The sequence below is a fragment of the Sebastes fasciatus genome, chromosome 2 (assembly GCF_043250625.1).
Source record: "Sebastes fasciatus isolate fSebFas1 chromosome 2, fSebFas1.pri, whole genome shotgun sequence".
NCBI lineage: Eukaryota > Metazoa > Chordata > Actinopteri > Perciformes > Sebastidae > Sebastes > Sebastes fasciatus.
The window spans coordinates 8,776,837-8,797,758 of record NC_133796.1 but is presented as its reverse complement, the minus strand read 5'-3'; the positions used below and the strand labels follow the sequence as shown (position 1 = coordinate 8,797,758).

At 40.3% G+C, this 20,922-nt stretch overlaps 2 protein-coding genes across 7 annotated transcripts in view; one reads left to right on the top strand and one right to left on the bottom strand.

Annotated features, from left to right (window-relative positions):
- Positions 1–1,845, bottom strand: part of itfg1 (integrin alpha FG-GAP repeat containing 1) — a 171,173-nt gene extending 169,328 nt beyond the window's left edge. The window contains exons 1-3 of the mRNA XM_074660656.1: positions 1,528–1,845; positions 1,190–1,274; positions 98–231 (exon numbers count right to left, since the gene is read on the bottom strand). Of these exons, the coding sequence (XP_074516757.1) occupies positions 98–231; positions 1,190–1,274; positions 1,528–1,732 (424 nt within the window). The 5' untranslated portion in view covers positions 1,733–1,845. The remainder of the gene's footprint in view (positions 1–97; positions 232–1,189; positions 1,275–1,527) is intronic.
- A 389-nt stretch (positions 1,846–2,234) lies between these two features.
- phkb (phosphorylase kinase, beta) overlaps positions 2,235–20,922 on the top strand; it is a 115,363-nt gene continuing 96,675 nt past the window's right edge. For 3 of the 6 annotated variants that reach the window (XM_074660609.1, XM_074660601.1, XM_074660616.1), the window contains exons 1-4: positions 2,235–2,325; positions 3,418–3,523; positions 5,050–5,085; positions 6,021–6,107. In XM_074660609.1, the coding sequence (XP_074516710.1) occupies positions 3,469–3,523; positions 5,050–5,085; positions 6,021–6,107 (178 nt within the window). In that variant the 5' untranslated portion in view covers positions 2,235–2,325; positions 3,418–3,468. The remainder of the gene's footprint in view (positions 2,326–3,417; positions 3,524–5,049; positions 5,086–6,020; positions 6,108–20,922) is intronic. The other 3 variants (XM_074660644.1, XM_074660633.1, XM_074660625.1) reach the window with 2 other exon arrangements.

Below are 20,922 nucleotides of genomic sequence, written 5' to 3'. Positions count from 1 at the left end.
GGGGCCAATCAAATCATATGTGTCAAGAAGAGTGAGCTAAATTCCTTTCTCTGGCCTCCCACCCACCCTCAGCACCCATGCACTGTTAGAGCTGTACCTAATGTCTGGTTGTTCCCCCAAAAGATGAAAACAGTCGTCAACTTGGAGCTCTGGATCTGAGTTGTAAGAAGGACATCCATCTGAGAGTCTCCATCATAGTCTCCAGGAACCACACTGGTGATGACGGTGTCCCTGAAAAGAAAGATAGTCAATTAATATGAGAGACAATGACACGCTGCTCTTGTAAATCTATTCCCTCTAAATCAGCGTAAACATAACCATCCTGAAACGTGTCACCTCTTCAATACTGACGAACATGTTTAAATGTTTGAACGGACTTGCTCCTCTGCCTTTCTGCAAATACATCATGAGACTACAGAGCTGTAGCAGATCCACCAGAGCAGCTTCAAGTGGCAATTGTTAAGTTCAATTCTGCAGAACATCTTTTGCTCAGACAGCTTTTTCTGTGAAAGGAGCGAAAGTCTTGGAACTCGCTACCTGATCACTTGAAATCTGCTGCAAACTTTACCACCTTTAAGAGAGAAACCAGTTTCTAAATGTAATGTTTTAAATGTGTGCTTTATTGTATTTATTTATTTTTCCTGTACCCATTCCTGTTTTAATCTCTTATTTTCACAAAAAGCCCTTCTAGCCAAACTCCCTTCCGGAGGAACTGAGGCTAGTAAACTCTGTTTCTTCTTTTAAATCATGCCTCAAACCCTACCTTTACAGGAAGGCCTTTTAATAGCAATCCCTTGTTTTAAATTTCATAATTGTTGACTTTTTGTACAAAAGTCTTATGTTCAACATTTTATTTTGGCCTATGTTTATGTTTTTATTCTGTATTGTTTTTATCTTGATGTTTGCACTATTTTAACTTATGTAAAGCACTTTGTAACTATGTTTGGAAAGGTGCTATACAAATAAAGTGTATTTATATTATTATTCTAGGGACAGGTGTTGCAAACTAGCATCCGCTATAAGCACTACTGGCATCAGATTTTTAAGTTGTCTATGTACATTGTATTGGTCCCTATTAAATAAACCATGAGGAAGAATTAGAACAAAAGGAAATTAAGACATGACATGTTACAGATTATGTGTAAATGTAATGTATAGAAGCGGAAATAGCACTGAAAGTGACATATACCTTGGTAAAATGTCCTTTGTGATGTTGACTTTGGGCTTGAAGTAAGGTGCTTTCGAGTCAGCCAAGAAGATCACCAGTTCAGACCCTGAAACAGTAAGAAATCAACACAGACACATTATGTATTCTAATTAAAGTTAATTAACAATCCACCACAAAGAGATGAAGCGAAGGACACACTGGATATGTAACTATTTCCGGTTATTTTTTACAGTTTTATCCATTTTTATCACGACCACCCTTAATTACAACCTGCAGTACATATCTTTAAAGCACTAAACATTGTTAAAGTGTATAATTCGCTGACTAACGCGACAGGAAGCAGAGGAACATCAACATACGCTCTCTGATGATGAAGATGTCTGTCTGCTTATCCGCGTAAAAATCACCAAAAGCTGCAATAGTCCCGTAATTTTCAGCACCGAAAAGGTCCACCGTTACATCCTGAAGAGCATAAACGTTATAATGTGCCACAAAAAGTAACAAAAACGCCCAAAAATTGTCTTTTAACATCCACATCCTTCTTCTAGCACAGGTGCAGCTCATCACAACACCACACTGCAATACGGCACACAGCTTTACAGCAGGCTGAAATAGCAGCGTTTGCTTGATTAAATGACGAAACACATTAAATATTAAATTTTATATTTAGATATCTGCTCTGCTGTTTTCATTGTGCTACGAAAAAGTGGGAGTAATTTACTGAAATAAGGGGTAAACAATGTGATAATAGAGTTTCCTTGTTTACGTCAGTGTCGTGCTCCGGGTGAGTTTGACAGTTGACAGTTGTATCCGGTTGTATAAAGTTACAGTAGAGCTAAGTCGGATGTAAATGACGTGTCCCTTCAGAATAAAATACATTGTCAAGCTAAAACGTAAGAAAAGCTAATATATTATGACAAACAAAAGACGATGGTGCTCAATAATATGCCATAACACTTTTACTGTAATTAATTGTCTATTAATATACCATGTTAACGTTTTAGCTACTGCCTCTCTTTTATTTTGAAGGGCGAAACAGGAAATGTTTTAACTCTTTTGCTAATTTGATACAATTTTGACACATAGTGTAAACATGGCGAGCCTGGCTGATGTCGGCTGGAAACTCCTGGAATTCAAAGCCAAATCAAAAAGATCAGGTCAGACTTATTACTTCGCATGACACCGTGCAGCCATTGTTTGTTATTGTGCCAGTGTTTGTGTGAGACTGTCTGTTTGTAAATCCACTGTATAAATGGACATGATCTGCACCATTTATAATGTGTCCACTGAAGTGACGGTGCAAGCATGAAAGGTCAGAGGTGGTGTAAATGTTCATGCACCAGGGGGGCTATTTTAAGAGCCTCTCATCTCTGCAGGTCTCCTTTCACAGTTACATCTCACCCATAGTTACATGTATACTGTGTGTGCAATGCATGAGATGTGAGTACAGCCAGGGCCTGTCGAAGCTGGCCCACTGTGCTATCCCTGCAAAAGTGATCCCATCATAAAACTTTGAAGGTTGTTATATAATGCAAAGATTATAAAAAACATCATAATAACTGTTTTTCTGTAGGGACAGCATTGTTTTAAGTGATACAATTGAGGAAAAACACCATACATTCTGATCAGGTCTTTCCAAACTCACTCATTATAAATCCATGTAAGAGTGACTGCAGTGATTGTAAACATAGTCAGCTATTCTACCTGTACTTTCTTGGCTGTAGTAATACTTTTTTTTTTGTGTACCTCCGTAAATCATCTAGTAGTGTTATAATAACTGCTGTTGTTTTGGGAATTTTTGGATCTGTTAAAAGGCAGATTGCAAAGGAAAACCTATCCTGATCTTAGTGCAACTTTAACAACTTTTCTATTAATTAAAACATGTAATAAGGTACATCCATTCTCACCAGTTGTCATAGTATTAACACACCAGTGTAGCATTCTGAGTTCATAGCATTTTGAAGTGGAGCGTAAACGTCAATAATCAGTCAAGTGCTGTCCTGATTTGCTAATATAGTTATTCTGCTAAAGTCCTTTTTATAATTACATTACCATCATACAGTAATTCATCATGACTCTATATCTCTCAATGGTTAAAATAACTTGCATTCCTAAGCAAATACAATGCATTGTAATTCCTTGCATGTTGTCCATGATCATCATCACCCAGAGTGTATAATTCATTGTTGATTCATGCATGTCTAAAATCTAACTCTGTGCTACTAACTCCTTCCTGTGAATTGCTGTAGATTTGTGATTTAGCTGAGAGAGACGATTGGCCTTAATTACACCTTTTGAGAATGGCCGCTTCAGTGGCTGCGAAAGCCCGGCCTCATCGGAAAATTCAAAGACTTGGTAAGTAGTGGCGGCAATGTATACCTCAGGAAAATAATGCAGTCAGCCACACACAGAAGGCCAGAGAGGACACGGGTAAACATCACAAGAACATCTGGACATTAGAAGGTTATTATAGGTCACAACGTAACTGTTTGCCTTCATATGTTGTGAACTGTAAATCCAGCTGATTAGACTGTTATCAGGTCATTAAATGTGCATTATCAGCCTCATAGATGTGGGTCAGTAGGGCCCTGCCACACCCACTAGTAGGTTTTGTCATCTATTCACATGGTCGATCACAGAAAGAAGGAATAAATGAAGATGGCAGCAACCTCTAGCGATCGTAGTGATTATGACCGGAGCAAAAGCGGAAGTCAGGCGCTGTAGAATAGACAGGTACAAATTCCATATGGGGGCAATTAATTTGATCTTTTTCCCTAAACTTAAAGCAGCAGTAGGCAGAATGTTTTTGGCATCATTGGGCAAAAAATCCATAATAACCTTTAAGCGTTTTGTAATTCAAGTGTTCTGAGAGAAAATCAGACTTCTGCACCTCCTCACGGCTCTGTTTTCAGTCTTTAAATTCTAGCCAATGATGGAAGACTTTGGCCAATCACAGGTCATTTCAGAAAGAGAGAGAGAGCGTTCCTATTGGCTGTTCATTCAACAGAGGCAGCTGTCAATCACTTGTGAACTGTAATGTCTATTTCTTGCATAAAATGTTTTCAGAAAGGCATTACAGTAACCAAATATTGATTCATATTTGATCAGCGCTGCCTAGTTTGACAATTTGATTGGAGTTCGTGAGTGATTGACAGCTGCTCAGAGACAGCAAGGCTCCAGCTCAGCTCTGATTGGTTGTTTTCCTCCAGTCTGTGAAATCTTGCAGATGCCATTAGGAGCACCGGAGGACACAGAGGCAAATTATTTTTTTGAGATTACCTGTCTCATGCACTACTGTCAGGATATAGTGACTGCTTTATAAAAATATTTTTTTTAAATCATATTTGCTCCATTTCTACCCACTGCAGCTTTAACTAAATGGTTTGTTGCCTAAACCCAAAGAAGCTCTTTTGTTTGTGTTCAAAACATAATGTTTCATGCAGTTTTACATGTTAGAACGTGTTGCTTTTATGTTTTTCTTTCACTTTTACAACGTAGTAGGCGTAGTAGGCCCCTACTGACCCACATCTATGGTGCTTATAGCGAGCGGTAATGCAAAATGAATGGCCAGATAACAGTCAAATTGGGTGCAAAATCACAAATAATCTCATTATTTCGTCTTGAAATTAATATTTTTTTAAGTTGATATGTATTTTGATATATTATTTCATATTGGTTACATTATTTCCTGATTATGAGGCAACCAGTTATGTTTAGATTAACATAATTATTTTGTAATCATGAGAAAACATGAAACACGCTCTAGTTCTCTCAGGCTGTTGGCAAACCTGATGTGCAAAATAGTATAATATTACCCATAATACACTTTGTGTCTTATGTTGGTTTTATCTACATGAATACATCTTCTTGTTCCTCCACAGAAAACATGACAGAGCCTGAAGTGACACCACATAAATGTACAGTATTAATGAAGTCATATAGCATACTCCCTCTCTTATGGTGTTAGAGGTCTGCATCACTGAAGTTGGTCATGGGATTGTTTTAAACACTACATACCCACATTTGTCTGATGTCATGTTAGAAATTAAAATTGGAATATTGGACTCCCACTATGCTCTTTTAAAGTGTTATCTTTAAAAAGAGATGGATTGGCTTTGTCCCCTGCAGCTTTTAAGCTGATGGAAATTATGCTAATTTCATCCAGAATGTGAATTTTTCAGTACCTGTGGTATTGACCCAAGGTCGAACCTATTAAAATGCAAATCTCAGCAAAGGGAAAAGTGTCTGAAAATAGAGAGAGTCTAACAGATGGGGGTTTCCCTCAAACTCCGTCTCTCTCTCAGCTCAGAGGGAAATGTTAGGAAATATCTGGTGGAGAGCCACATTGCTATTTGATTTTTTTTAGCTCTGGGCCTGATTATTGTCTTTTGTGCTGAGCCCTTTGTGATGCAGTGTGTTGCAATGAAAAAAATAATTTACTGATGGCATGTGTTTATTGTTGTTTTTTCTCTGCTTCTTATTTTTCTCTTAATTTAATTGAGAAAATAAGAGAATAATATGAAAAAATAGGTATTCACAAACCACTGCTAGCTGCGGACCTTTTCTCATCTACATATTTGAATATATGAAATAAGACTATTGTCACCATGTGACGCTAAGATGAAAACATGTTACCTCAGTCCAGTTTAGTCTGTGAATGAAGGTGATGGTGAAGGTAAAGGTGATAAAGGTGATGGTAAAGGTGAAGAGACATTATTGAGATACATTTTTAATGTTTTTTAAGGATTCATAAGACAACTTATGCATTCATTCATCAGAAAAGATGTTGTAGGTCAATATTTGAAACAGTAACACGCGAAGGTTTGTGTGTAACACATGCGTCCTTCCTCAGGTTCCATCTATGAACCTCTCAAGCTGTCCATTCTCCAGCGTGATGATGAGCCCCTGTGGGAGAAGCTGGACCGCTACTACAACGCCGGTAAGTCCACATATTCACAACCTATCAATACTATGAGGCGGTGGTCACCTAAAATTTAGAGCTGTATGTATACAATGCAAAGCTGTCTGAAACAAACAGCACTGCTGTGAACAGTTTTACGTTCAGTGCAGTATGTGTGATCTGATACCTTCTTCTAGGAACTGATCATTTCTCTCTCCAGGCCAACCCAAAGCAAGGCCACACTGTTGAGTTAATGTATGCGATCGTAAAGCCGGCGGTTGTTTTCTCATTGCCAATACGCTCACACTGCAGCCTTGGGTCTAGTGATTACATCTCGCAGACATACAATATTGTTTAGAGAGAAATTGTTCTCGGCCTGCAAGATAAAAGCGGCACGAGGGTTCCCGGGTGTTACGGAAGCAAAAAACATTCACCCAGCATGCACTGACCTGAATTTAATTCCACATAAAGGTGTCCTGACTTAACCTGGCTCTGCACTCAGCTGGTAGTGTGTGTAAGTGGGGATTCAGTGGAGAATCATGTGGGAGTTTCTGCACATCTTACTGTTTGTCAGGCACGTGCACAGATAGACCCCAGGTAGTGCCTGTTTAATGACCTGTTTAAATTGAAGTTGAAAGGGAGATGGTCAACATATCTGACCAACACTTGATAAAAATGCTGTTTGATAATACAGGTTGTTGTCATACACCGTTCTTAGCTATACCTACGAAAAGTAATGCACTGTAATTTTTTATATATCCCACAAAATCAATTCATATGTCATCCAGGTAATCGCGAACCAGGAAGTATAAAGAGCGACAAATGCCGTGTAGGTAGGAGGTCAGGGTGGATGGGTGGGTCAAAAACACCGGAATTTCGAAAACTCATTCTAAACTAAATGAATACTACAAACTCTGATATGCATATTTTGCCATGAATGAAGACAGAATTAAAAATAAGTCATGACTTAATGTACAAAAGCTCGTCTGAAATGGCTAGTTTGAAACCAGCTCGGTTCGCTGTTACTAAGAACGTAGGAAGGACACAAACGTGATGGATGGACGGTTGGTGACGGATTGAGGAATAGCTGCTGCAACCTAATCCAGGTGATTATTCTGGCGATGTGTAATCAGCGAAGGAGTCTCCAGCCTCGCTGCAGGAGAGATAAATACACATTAGAACTGATTACTAAATTACCTGCAGCTGTGACTGCAGCGCTGAGCCAGCCAGTACGACCTCCCAGTACACACAAAGGAATCACGACACACAGATAAACATATACAGTAGCATCCTTGATTTCAGACTTCACTATAATCGCCCCTTTGGAATGTAAACAAAGTGAAACCAGCTTTAATATAGAAGTGAAGACTCCATTTAAAAAAAATAATTTGGTATGAAATATTGCTGTCATAAACGCAGCTGTGTGACTGGGCCATCGGGCTGGCAGAAGGTTAAACACCAAATTTGATAGCAATGTGCTAACATTTCAAATTTGGTGCCATGCCAATACACCTACTCCAAATGGATATGTGTTTGTTTAATGATGGACCTTCCTCGTGTCAGAGGTGTTGACTTGTCATTTCATAACAGCACAGGTAATAGCATTAATGATGGCTCCGTTCCACTTAGGTGTGCCAGTGAGTAATGGCAGCGAGCCAGCATGCACAATAGCAAAGCCCTGGCACTGCAACACCTAAAGTGAATGCAGCTGTTATTAATCGTATCAGTTACACCTGAGTTTTACATGTCAGAATGTCTGCTGTGAGAATGTCTTTGTGTCCACACCGGATTAAACCTCAGTGAGAGGACATGTGGATGGAGGAGAAGAAGAAGTAGTGAATCAGAGTAATGTGGACTGAAAGACAGTGAAATAAAATAATTAATAGCTTGACATTATTTAAAAGTTGTAGGCGTTAGTATATTGAGAAGTAATATTTAATTGAATTTCTTAGTTTAATCTAAGTAGGTGACCAGGTACACTGTGGTTATCAAAACCAAATGTAAAACTACAGTAAATGTTGGTTGCAAACCAAAAAACAACGACTGTCAATCGCGAATATTTAATCGCGATTAATCGCATGATTGTCCATAGTTAATTGCAATTAATTGCAAATTATTCTCACAATTTTATGTGTTCAAAATGTACCATACGGGGAGATTTGTCAAGTATTTAATATAATATGCTGCTTTATGCAAATGTATATTAATATTGGAACTCAATTAACAACACAAAACAAAGACAAATATTGTCCAGAAACCCCCACAGGTTTTGCATTTAGCATAACAAATATGCTCAAATCACAACATGGCAAAATGCAGCCCAACAGGCAAATATACAGCTATTCGACCCTTTTTGGAAGTCCATAAATTAACTTCAGTTTTGGTCATTCGTGGAGATATGAGATGGGAACCTCCAAACATCACACTTAAATGTCAAATGGTTTTACTTTGAAATAGACTTGTGAAGATGTCTGATCTCAGACTCACTAAAAATATATTTAATCAGGACATTTCTCATGGTTGTTCCTAGGCCAAGGAGCTGAAATCTTTATTTTATTTGAACGACTTGTCAGTATTTTTTCAGAACAGGTTACTGTATGACGTTTAGGATATCAGGAGCAAAATGTTTCTCATGCATAGAGAAAAAGGGTGTGTTGATGTATGGTGTAAACAAAAGTTACAACCTTTTTGTCTCATAAAGAATAACTATATGTGAATATAATATAAACAAAATAAAAAGATCCCTATAGTGCACAGTTATGCTCAGCAACATTATCATTAGCCCTATAGAAACCAGGAGGTTTAATGCCTCTCCAGAGGAGGACAGACTTGTTTGTTCTGTGAGAATGAGGTTCACTTTTTGTTTTACTGTCCTGTTTATGAGGACATGAGGGATGTACTCTTAAGTAAACCAATCTTTTGGCTGGGTGACCATGAAAAGCTTGAGTTGTGCTTGAGGAAGGGAACCTTTTTTTGTAGCAGATTATATTTGCCAAGCCTGGGAGAGAAGGCACAATATTTAATTTAAGACCGAGCGGGAAATAACCTGTAATTTTGCAATTGAATGAAATGTTTGACCAGCGCAACTGTATTTTTGGTGTCTTGTAAACCCTTTAGGGTCGAGCACTTTGTGTGCATCATTCCCTCTCCTTTATTTATTTTCAAAGTGAAATCAATAAACGTTGAGCCAGATAGCAACAGAGGGGAAAGGCCAAACACTTCTCCTGAGCAGAGAGAGTTGGCTTCAGTGTGCAGAAGGCAGGGTCATGTGTTGCCTCTGGCTGTTAGATTGTGATAATACAGCTCAGGATGCTGTCCCCAAGGATCAGTGCTGATTATGCCACTGTGCACATATAAGCTTGGCTTTTCTGAGTTGCTCTTGTTAAAACAATATACAGTACAGCAGAAAAATCTTGGCATGCTCTTAAGAGGAACTTCTGAGCTTTTAGTGCATTAAAAAAAACAATCTGGTTGTGTTTCTTTTCAAGAGAAATGATGTGTAATCATCCATTTTTGATAAGCTTTATCCACATGCTATGCACAGTTGGGTGTGCAGTTGTAGAAATCTGAAAAATGTACCTTAATTTATAATTAATGGTATGCCTCACTGTAAAAAAAAAAGGCTCATAACACATGCCATGCCTGCTTGGAGCTTTCCAGTGCTTCTTTACCTGTGACAATTAAGGGATGATAGAATATTCAAAAAGCATGGCCTTTGCCTTGCAGTGACCTTGAACTAAGAGCTTTTTAAAAGTGAACTAAATTGGCATTTTTCCAGCTGGAATTTGGCAAAAGTGCATCTTAAAGGAACAGTGTACGGTCACTTGATATTCTCAGAGCTAAACTAACTGTCTTTGCTCAGCTCTAGATAGGGCGATTCTTGTTTTCACAGCAGCCAGCGTAGTTCTCCTACTCCTAGTTCTCCGCTTGACACACTGGCCCTTTAAAATGCCTTCAAATTAGGCTACAGGATCCAGCAGCATTTTATAGCAAAGGCCAACGCAGACCATGATTTAGCAACTAAATTGATCACGACGCAAGATGCTTCAGGATCCGTCTGATTCAGCTCAGCAGGGGGACGTTCGATTGATCGATCAGACTGTGAGTTCACTTTGTGTCAGTCAGTCACAGTCAGGTGGGAATGTGAGAGGAAAATAATCCTTGCTGCACTGTGCGACCAACCCTGTCTCTCACAATATTTCTTCTCCAAACAACCTAACCTGCAAAACCAAAATGTATTTTGAGGGAGACGTATTTTCTTCAGTTTTAAACAGTTTTAAACATATGATTAATGTTGTTAATTAAAACAACACTAAACAAAAACTCAACAAAACTACTTAGTCAGGTTTAGGCAACAAAACTACTGGGTTGAGTTTTGTGAGAGAAAAAAACTGGTTTGGCTTAAAATGACTTAAAAACAAAACGAACACGCAACAAATGACTACGTTTCACACGGGACACAAACAGCGGCCTCCTGGGGAAAAGTCCAGTGTTTGTTGGACCCATCCACCTCCCCTCCTGCCCACCAGTAGTGGACTTTATTGCTTGTTATGCCCGTTATTATTCAATAACATTTTTATTCAACCTAACTTTCATTCACTGTCGCTCGATTTATTACGTCACCTGCTGAGCACATCACTCGTTCACTCACAGCGTCCGTCTGCAGACTTACAAAGGTATTTGTGACTGCGATAAAATATGTTTCCTTCCAAACGTAATTGAGAATGCAATTTAATTCTATGGGAATGTAATTTTCAGGAGACAGGGCAGGTGCGACAAATGTGATGGGATCACACCAGCTGTGCCGGCAAATCGAGCCAGGCGTGTAAAGTGTGGGGGGTTAATGGCTGCTCCCCCACTTCCTACCGTCCTACTTCTGGCACCCTTGTTTGGACCAAACCCATCTTTGAACTCTGCCTTCATTTTGATCTCAACTACACACCTGTAAAGTTTCATGACTGCATTTTCTACGGTTGTGACGCTATCGCAGTGACAAAATCACACAAAAATGTATCTGAGGTAGTTCCTGCTACAGTAGGAATCTACAGGACCACATTTTGCCAGGATGACACACACAGTTACACTCACAAGGTGAAAACAATACCAGAGCTGTTGTCACGGCTGGTAATTAAGTCTTAATTAAATGAATCACGGGAGTAAGTTGGCATCAAGCCTGTGCTCGCTGGAGGCACCCAATATGAAGGTGTCATTGCCGGATCAGGTGCTCAACCTGTAACCCAGAGCTCTTACTATTTCTTCATTCCTTCAGAATATACAGTGTGTTAATATACCCACCTCTATATTGCAGAAAAACCTTTTTATGCTGACTGATATTTATGATATTGAAGTCACGGTATCTATGACACGCAGACAGTAATGTCAAACTGATATAAGTTTCATAAGGGGCTATGAACAGTGGGAAAGAAAAACAGCATTTACTGAGACAAACAACGCAGACAAATCACAGCTTTGGGTGAGGATTCAGCTCAGGCAGCAGATTTACTTAAGACTTTATAAAGAACAGCTTCTGCTGGCAGTAAACAGTAAAGCGGGAGGTAACTGCCTCTAACCCAGGTGTGGATTGTTAATGCGTCCTGTGTGGAAGGGTCTGTTCCAGGCTGGATGCACCGTTTTCTCACATGAACACCCTTCTGGCAGATATGACACAGCCCATTGGTCTGCCCTGATGAAGACGGGGCAGCTTGTGTGTGTGTGTGTGTGTGTGTGTGTGTGTGTGTGTGTGTGTGTGTGTGTGTGTGTGTGTGTGTGTGTGTGTGTGTGTGTGTGTGTGTGTGTGTGTGTGTGTGTGTGTGTGTGTGTGTGTGTGTGTGTGTGTGTGTGTGTGTGTGTGTGTGTGTGTGTGTGTGTGTGTGTGTGTGTGTGTGTGTGTGTGTGTGTGTGTTATGTGCCATCAGTGTGTGGTTGCTTGGTATTCATTAGGCTGCATGTGCATGTGTGCTCAGAAAAAGACAGAAGACAATAAGCAGAGCTTAGTGTGCAACAGGTGTAGCTCTCAGTTGGAACTGATTTGCTGCTATCAGCGGGCGCAGCGTAGCCTCCAGCATCAGCTGCGTTGGAGCCCCATAGATTTACGGAGAAAAGCCTCCGCCAGATTGCAGTATGTCGAAAACGCCACGCTGAACATTGGGCTTGTTTAATTGTTGTGTTGGGTGGCGGCTGGAAAGCGCTTGTCCAATTCTAGCGGGGGAACAAAGCCAACATTGTTATCGCCGGCACCCAGACCTGCCTGCCAATATACCTGCTTTCTTTCACTTTCAGGGAGGAAAAGAGGTGGCGAGGGGTGATGCCGGGTTGACAATGACAAATCAAACCAGTTACATTTCCCTCCTTTCTCTTTCTTTGTTGTTTTGTTGCAAAGCCGCCCCCAGCGGTATTGAGCATACAATGCTGTTGTGATACGGAGGGGGGGGAAGTTTACCTCCATCTCTCACAGTTCATCACTCCATCATCCGTCTCTCTTTTTCCTCCCCTCTTCTTTCATTCCATCACCTCTCTATGGTTTCTTATTTATGTGGCAATGTGGCCACACTCCATTGACTCCTTCCTGATAATACTGGAGGCAGAAGGCGCTATCGCTCTGCCGTCTGGCTCACACCGATTAAGGAACGGAGAAAACATGTTGTTGTTTTTTTTTTATTTTATAGTCATTATGAGCTCGTTGCAAAAACATAAAATTGCCTGAGCTGGTTTTTTTTCTTCACTTTGTTTTTCATTTCTTTCCTTCTGTCTCTTTTGATTTCCTGATTATTTTTTTTTCAACTTCTTGCACTCCCTTGCCTCATCTTTTGAAGTGTTTAGCCAGTTCAGGCCAAACCATTCAGTTTGTTATGTTTCAGATTCCTCAAAAACTGACCACTGTCGTCAGGGTTTACAATACCTGAGAGAACTATTTTCTGCAAATAGCATAATTAAACAGTTAACTATAAAGCAAGAGCATAAAAGTTGTCATTCAAGTGTGATCTAACTATGCATGTCAAAACAGACCTTTTTTCCTGATGTGTGGATTTAAATAGTCAGGGAAGAATTCCAACGGTACAAACTGACACTACGTTAACAGCAGAAGTTCACTGTAGTGAAAGACAGAAGCAGTTTATTATTTTTTTTTAGATTCAAACTTTACTTAAACGGCACATGCAAATACCTTTGAGAGATCAAACATACTTATAAATACAATGCAATTTTGTGGAACATAATTCAGCTTTAATCATATTTCCATTCGACAGAATATACACCATAAAGTCTATGATATAGCCTGCACATATATAAATACACTTTCAACAGTGTGTTAAATGGCACATTTGCATAAATGATGTATTCAACAGGTTTAATACAAGTAAGACTGTAAAAGAACTTTCATTATTACAGCTGTAACAGCCTTATGAGATCAGTATGAGAGCAGTGGCCATGAGCTAGCCAGTGGGGCGCGCTCACATGCACTCACATGCACTGAAAGTGACTGGAAGGGAACCCACAAGTTAGGGTTCAATTCAATTCAATTCAATTTATATTTATATAGCGTCAAATCATAACAGAATTTATCTCAAGAGGGTAACTCCCGCAAGACGGTTCAGGTTAGGCATTGATCTCGAATAATTAAGGTTAGGATGGGTCACAAGAGTTTTTGCAAGTTTTTGCAGATCTCAGATCAGATTTCACAATTTGCAGGTTACTTTCTAGACACCACCCACTAAAAGGCGCTGCCGGTCCAGCTATGTCAACAAAGCACAGAGAAGCTCAGATTAGAACACAGAGGGAGAGGGACTTCATTCTCTGCTCAGGTAGACATTACTTCTCTATATATTTACATAGCAAATAGTTAATTTTTATTGTTCAACACAGGACATAGAATATAAATAATTTTGTTTTACTTTTTTGCGGCACTTTGTAGGCGGACGTTTTACCAGTGTCCGGTAGTTGCTTTCAGTCCAAAATGGCGGAGGCGTAGCTCTGCTGCTGGGCGCTGATGTTGCAATGAAACGAACAATTGACTTTCACTTCTTATCAATATACGTTCTTTGTAACATGTCTTGACTTCAGCTCCCTAACGTTAGCCTACTGGAGATAGATATTGATCTTCTCTCTTCATCTCACTCTTGGAAAGAAAGCAAATCAGCATATTTCCCAAAATGATTAACTACTCTTTTATTAAATGAACATTGCTTTGTTAGCTGTTGCTACTCTGTCAGCATTTTCTCCTTGTTGTTTTTATGGCCATTGCGTTTGTTTTTCATTCAGTAGCAGCTCATGTCACAGACGTTATATTGCAGGAAACATTATGACAGCAGCGTCAGCAGCAGTCGACAGAGAAGTTATTGTTGAGACTGGCACGAACGGTGACTATGACAGTTTGTGTATTTCTATTTTTTCCCGTATATAGAGTCTGCCGCGGTACTGTACAGATATCATCTTAGTCTTTCTTTCATCTCTTTGTCTTTTCAGTCTATCGCTCAGTATTTTTTTCCTTTCTCATCATCTTCCCTCATTTTCTCCACCCTGTCGGTGCAGTGAAATGGCCCATTGTAAAAGAGCAGACTGTGTGCGTCTGAGACATTAGCTGCTGATTTAGTGGGACATTAGCTTGATGGATGGCTTGGCAGAAAACTCCCAACAACAGTTGATTTGCATCCAGAGAAACTTGCCGTTTGAGGCTGAACAACGCTCAGCACTCTCGTTTATATTCTGCGTCTAATGATGACTTCTGCAGCACCATTCTGCAGAAGTTGAAACCTTGAGTCCTTTACAATTGGAAATTGAGTGGCGTCAGAGCTCTGCAACTCATTTTACACTAGGATTTTTGTGAAATACATTTGAAATAAAAACATATTATAAAGATAGATTTTTTTAACCTGTGAGCTTCATAGAAATTAATTACTTTTTTTATTTATTTTTTTTATTTAGTGAAGCATGACAAAACAGTGGAAATTTGACAAGACAAACAGAAACAAACAAAAGAGAAAAATAAATAAATAAAATACATCGGGTGTCAATTCTAACAATACGAACAAAATGAGACAAATAAATAGGAGATGTTGGTGGAGGGAGGGTGGTGTTATTGACGGTGCAGGGCAGTCTGTTGTGTAAGGTTCTAGTGTGTACAGTTGTGTGTGTTTGGAAAAAGAGAGAGGGGGTGGGGTGGGGGGTTGAGTATTTTTCGTGGCAGGGGGGGCTTATAATATCCCATGGTCCGACAATATTATGTTATCATATTTTGTCTTTATATATTGGTCTTTATTTGTATTTGCATTTGTATTTTTTTGTTTTTTTTGTTTCCTTAGACAGGTTACCCCCCTTAAGCTGCCCCCAGACCCTGGGGAGAGGGCTAGCTGTCAGAGGTGTCTACTGTCGCCCTTCTGCCCTTTCTGAACAGACCCGTCAGGAGAGAGCCTGTTCTGTGTAGGGAGAGGGATTTATTAAAAAAATGTTTCCCTTATCTTTCCCTTCCTCCTTACCAATATATTCCTTTAATTTTTTGTATTTACTTTAAACCGGACGTTTACGTTCTGCTTGATGTGTTGTTAAGGTTGGTGTTGGATATGTCTCCCAGTAAACAGAGGGAAGGGGAGAGTGGGATGTGGCATTCCAGAAGAAGAGCGAGGTTGTCAGTGATGTCCCGCCAGAATTGTTTGATTGGTGTGCAGCCCCATGTGGCATGCATATAGGTGTCTGTGGTGTTTTGTGTGCAGTGCAGACAAATTTCTGATTCTGTAAAACCCATTTGAAACATTCTTTTTCCCGTGTAGTGTAACTCTGTGAATGATCTTGTACTGGATGAGTTGTATGTTTGTGTTGGTGGATATAGAGAAGATGTTTTGGCAAATTTTGGTCCAGAAGTCGGCACCGGGGATAAGTTGTAGGTCTTGTTCCCATTTTATTGACGGGATGGATATTATTAGATCTGAGTTAAATGCTTTAATGTTGATTTTGGCTTGAATAGATGATTTAATCTGTAGGAATTCTAGAAAGTGATTCTCCCCAATGCCGTACTTCTAGACCAAAAAAGGAAATGAGACCAGAGTATTATTGTGGAAGATGTGTTTGAGGTGTGTGATATCTTTACTGATCCATGATGAGAAATTTAGTGCCTTTCTGTTCATTAAAAAGTCAGGATTGTTCCAGATCGGAGTGTGTTTGTTAGGTGAGATTGTGGTGTTAGTTATTTGGTGAAATTTCCACCAGGCTGTCAGAGTTGTAGCTATGGTGGGGTTTTTGAAACACGGATGATGTGTGATGGAGTGACTGATGAATGGTAGGTCTGAAATATGGATGTCTTTACATAGTGTTTGTTCTATATCTGTCCAGGAGTTGTCGGATTGGTTGGGATTGGTCCATTTGTGAATGTGCAAAGTGAAGCGTTGTGATGTTAGTCCATTGGTGGTGATGGTGGCCATTGGTGATGTGTACAAAATCCTAACCCAGTGTATAAATGATTCGCCGAAACCAAATGTTTTTAATGTAGAAAATAAAAATAACCAATTTACCTTGTCATGCTTTTTCGACGTCTAAAGAAACTATTGTTTTTGGTGTATTTTTTGTGTGATGTGTAATGGATTCAATTAAAAAGTCTACGTAAATTATTGGATGAGTGTCTTCCTTTGATAAAGCCAGTTTGGTCTGAGTGGATGAGAGATGGAGTAACTGTTTCAATGCGTGATGCTAATGCTTTGCTAATGACTTATTGAAGTCTCCTCCAATTATTATTGGAGAGTCTGACAGATCAAAGCATCAGATAGGTAAAATGATTTTACACTTTCTTTAATTTTCTTTCTTTCTTTAATCTTTTGAACAGTAACAACTGCAACGATGATTGTATTGTTTTTTTTAGACCTATGAACATAAATGTGTATTTATTGGACTTTTGGACATCATGGTTCCCTTTGTTGAGACACTTTCACCCCATGATGGACAATGTTTGCAGAGTGATCAGTTTAATTTGAGGCAATTACCCATGGTGCTTGACTGCTCTTCGGGAGCATATATCATCAGACGCTGACATCAATGATGTACAGTAAATCTTAGTTAAAGTTACTACAAGGAACTTTAATTTGTATGTTGATTTTGGCGGTAGTGTTTCCGAGCACCAGAGTCCCTTCAGAAAATCTCTCATTTCCCTGCAGCAGGGTCTGACAGTCTAGCCCCCACAGTCCTGGTTCTGGTTCTCCCTTGCCTCCCTTCGCTCCAGTGGGCTCAGCAATGCGGCCTGGGTCTCCAGTAGCGCGGTGTCGGTGTTGGCTCCCAGCAGGGAGCAGCGAGGCGAAGCTCTGCTCCTGGTTGCAGGAGGAGGAGCCGCTGCTGGTGGGCGCGGAGCTCTCCGACTCCCGCCAGAGCTCCAACTGCAGGTGGAAGGCGGCAGCGAAGCCGTATCTGGGCTGGTCTCGCTGCCAGAGTCTGAGCTGAAGGAGATTCTGGTGAACTTGCATATTATCGTCTAATTTTGCGTGGAATCCGACCCAGTGGCACTGATGACAAGCATTAAATATAACTGTATAGAAATAGCCAATCTTCTCGCCGATGGTCTCATTTATTCATGTAGGTCATAAAGAGGCATCGGTATTAAATTGAGCTTGTTTCATTACCAGTTAAAAGTTCCTCACAGTAACTTTAATGTCATAATAATAGATAATTTATTGCCCACAGTTTCTTCATGTATTTGTGGTTAACGAGACAGGCAGCACTTTGAGAGAAACCAATGTGTGATACAGTTGTTTCTTGTGAGTTTGACGACCAATAGGCTGCACAGCCTCTCACATTCTACCACTAATGTAGCCGTAGTCTAAATTAACCTGTACCCAAAGGCACAGTCCTATTACTGGTTAGCAATCCAGATGAATCTCTAGTGTGTGTTTGCATGTCTAAGCATGTATGTTTACACTTCATTTACTATATGCTTAGACTAAGTGTCCTTACAAGGGCACCAAAATGAATGAACCAGTAAGGACATCTGTCTTTGCATATGGGCCACTTCACCGTCAGGGTTCTTCTTTACAAATCCGGTTACTTTATTACGTCTATAGGGTTACATACAATGAGTCAATGTCCTGAGACGAGTAATGATACCCATCTGTGTCTCCACGTGTGCATGCATGTAAGTGTGCACTTAATTAGTGTGGTACTTGGAGGTGGAGTGCCTGAGAGGTTTATTAATATTCTGCCTAATTCACCCCATCAACCTCTATATCTCACTGTCAATTCAACTGTCGCCTTCAATTGACCAATACACACAAACATGCACGCACAAACACAGTACATACACCGATATAGACTAACATTCCCGCCCCCGTCTCTCCCCCAGTGTTCATTACTTCCACTCCTTTTACTCATAGATACACATACATCCTCTTCCGCACACATCTTCTCTATCTCTCTTTCCCTCACCGCTGTCTCCTTCCATCTCCATTTCCATCAGTCTCTTCCTCTACGTCTCTGTAACAAACGAGAGTGCAGAATGGATGTCCCCGTCATTTGCACCGGCATAATGTTCTGATGAAAAATGAAGTGATCCCTCCAGACAGATTAGTCATCAGTGAGGGGACCTCTGCAGGAGCGGAGGATCTATGTGTGTGTGCACGTGTGTGTTAGTGCATGTGTGTTTGATACAGATAGATTACTGTCCCTGAAGGCTTTCTGTTTCAGTCTGTAATATTTCAGCATATATTATTGGAGGGCTCCGATCTGTTCGTATTAAGAGCTTTCATCCGTTGCTCTGTCCTCAGCAACTAATGCTGATGAAGAACTTTGGTGAACTTGAACCATCTTAGTTTATCTTTGCTCATCCATTTAGTGCAGTCAGATATTCACAGTCACAACCCCAAGATGAAAAATGTCTCCCTTATTTCCAAAGAAATGACCTTGGTCATTACCAGATGTAGAGCATTCCCGTAACAATAAAATAATGAATAGATTTGTACAATGTCCACATTGATCCTGTCATTTTCAGGTCTCAAGACGTCTAGACAACTGGACTAAATTTGGTTGAACATGCTTTTATAGGTGTGGTTGTATATAACAGTTGTTTCAACAGCATTTCAGTGACTATATAGGAAGTGCCTCATATTGCAATATAGTTATTTGTGTAGCCTGCTTTTAAACTAGATGTCGAAACGTCGTTTGACCTACACAACACCAAATTAGTACTGCACAGTTTACAAGGAGGCGGCAGTAGCTCAGTCCCTGGGGACTTGGCTTGAGAACCAGAGGGTCGCCACTTGGACCAAGTATGGAGTGTGCACTAGTAGATGGAGAGGTGCCAGTTTGCCTCCTTGGCACTGCCACGGTGCCTTTGAGCAAGGCACAACCCCCTAAAACTGCTCCCCAGGCGCTGCAAAACGACGCTCGAAACTTGTTGCAGCATGACGGACGTGACGCGCTATAAATCAAAATAATTTGAGTCAAGTATTAGTATTATTTCATATTGACAAACCATTGGCATGTGAATTTTTTCCTTAGGTAACTTTTAAGAAGCAAGATGTTGGGTTAAAGTTTGAGGCACAGACATGCAGCACATGAGAAAATGTCCTTGTGTGATTTCTTAATTTCCTCTGTGATGCTGGTGCAGAAGAAGAGAAACGTTGCAGGTCATGCACTGTTGTATTTTGCAACAGTTTTTAAATATATGTGAGAATAGTTAAGTCTCTCAGAGGGAGATCAGAGGTCGAGGTCAGCTTGGAGTTGGAATGGAGTCGGTGTTTTGCTCCGAGTTACTTCAGCGGCGTAGAAGTTCACGTAAACCCTGGTTATCTATTTGAAATATCTAAATCTCACTCCATTGAATAAGACTGTTAAAATAGTTTATACCCAAACGGAAATGATGCCTGTATCTCCTCATGTGAGTCCAATTTTAGACTGTAACTGGCGGTGAAGTGTGTTGCACATAACACAGTCAGCTTGCACAACTCCGTATCTGTCTTGTCAATGCCTTGCAAAAACATTGACATGAACATAAAGTGACTCTTGTCAGCTTGTGCAGCACAATCTAAGTATTGTGAAGCGCAACAATGGCCCCCTGAGTGAAAGTGATATTCCTCCAGGAATCGTTGCTTTGCTTTACTGTCGCAGCCATTCACACTTCCCATGTCACTATTCACACTTTGCTCGACTTCAATGAGCATCCATCTGTTCTCACACGCTTACCGTGTATGCTGTAGATGTTTACATAACACAAACTGAGCTCTCCTCCTGGAAGACGTGTTATGCTCATTTTCAGGTTCATACTTGTATTTTGGGTTTCTAATAGAACTACTTTTCACCCTCTCTGCTTGAGCGGCCTCCTCCCGAAACGCTCTGTCTGCTCTGATTGGTCAGCTGGCCCACTGTTGTGATTGGTCAGCCGAACCAAACTCTTTGGACTCCGCTCCAGCTCCGCTCTAACTAGCTTTGTTTGAGGGCGTGCCAAACTAGCCTCTAGGCAGGCATTATACAAATGTGTTACTTGGTGACATCACCATGTTACAGGAGAAAAGGCGGGACTTCAAGCGAGGCCTTTCACGCAGTTCAGGAGCAGTGTTTCTGCGGGGGAGAGTAACTCCCTTTGGTGTGGACTTTGGGCTTTGTAACTTTGCAGACCTTTTACATGCACAAAAAAACACACTAAAGCAAAGGGGAAAAGCACAAAAGCATAATAGGTCCTCTTTAACATAATGTGATTTATTTAAGCTTGAATATGCATACGCAATATGCATATGAGGACCTCAGAGAAAAGGACGGAGCAGAGGCAACAGCTGGTTGCTCAGAGAAAAGAACATCGTGGGTCAAGGCTGTAACCCTGCTCGAGGAGCTGGATAAATATTCTATTTCCACACTTCATAAAATACAGACTATAGCCTGGAAGTAGAGAACA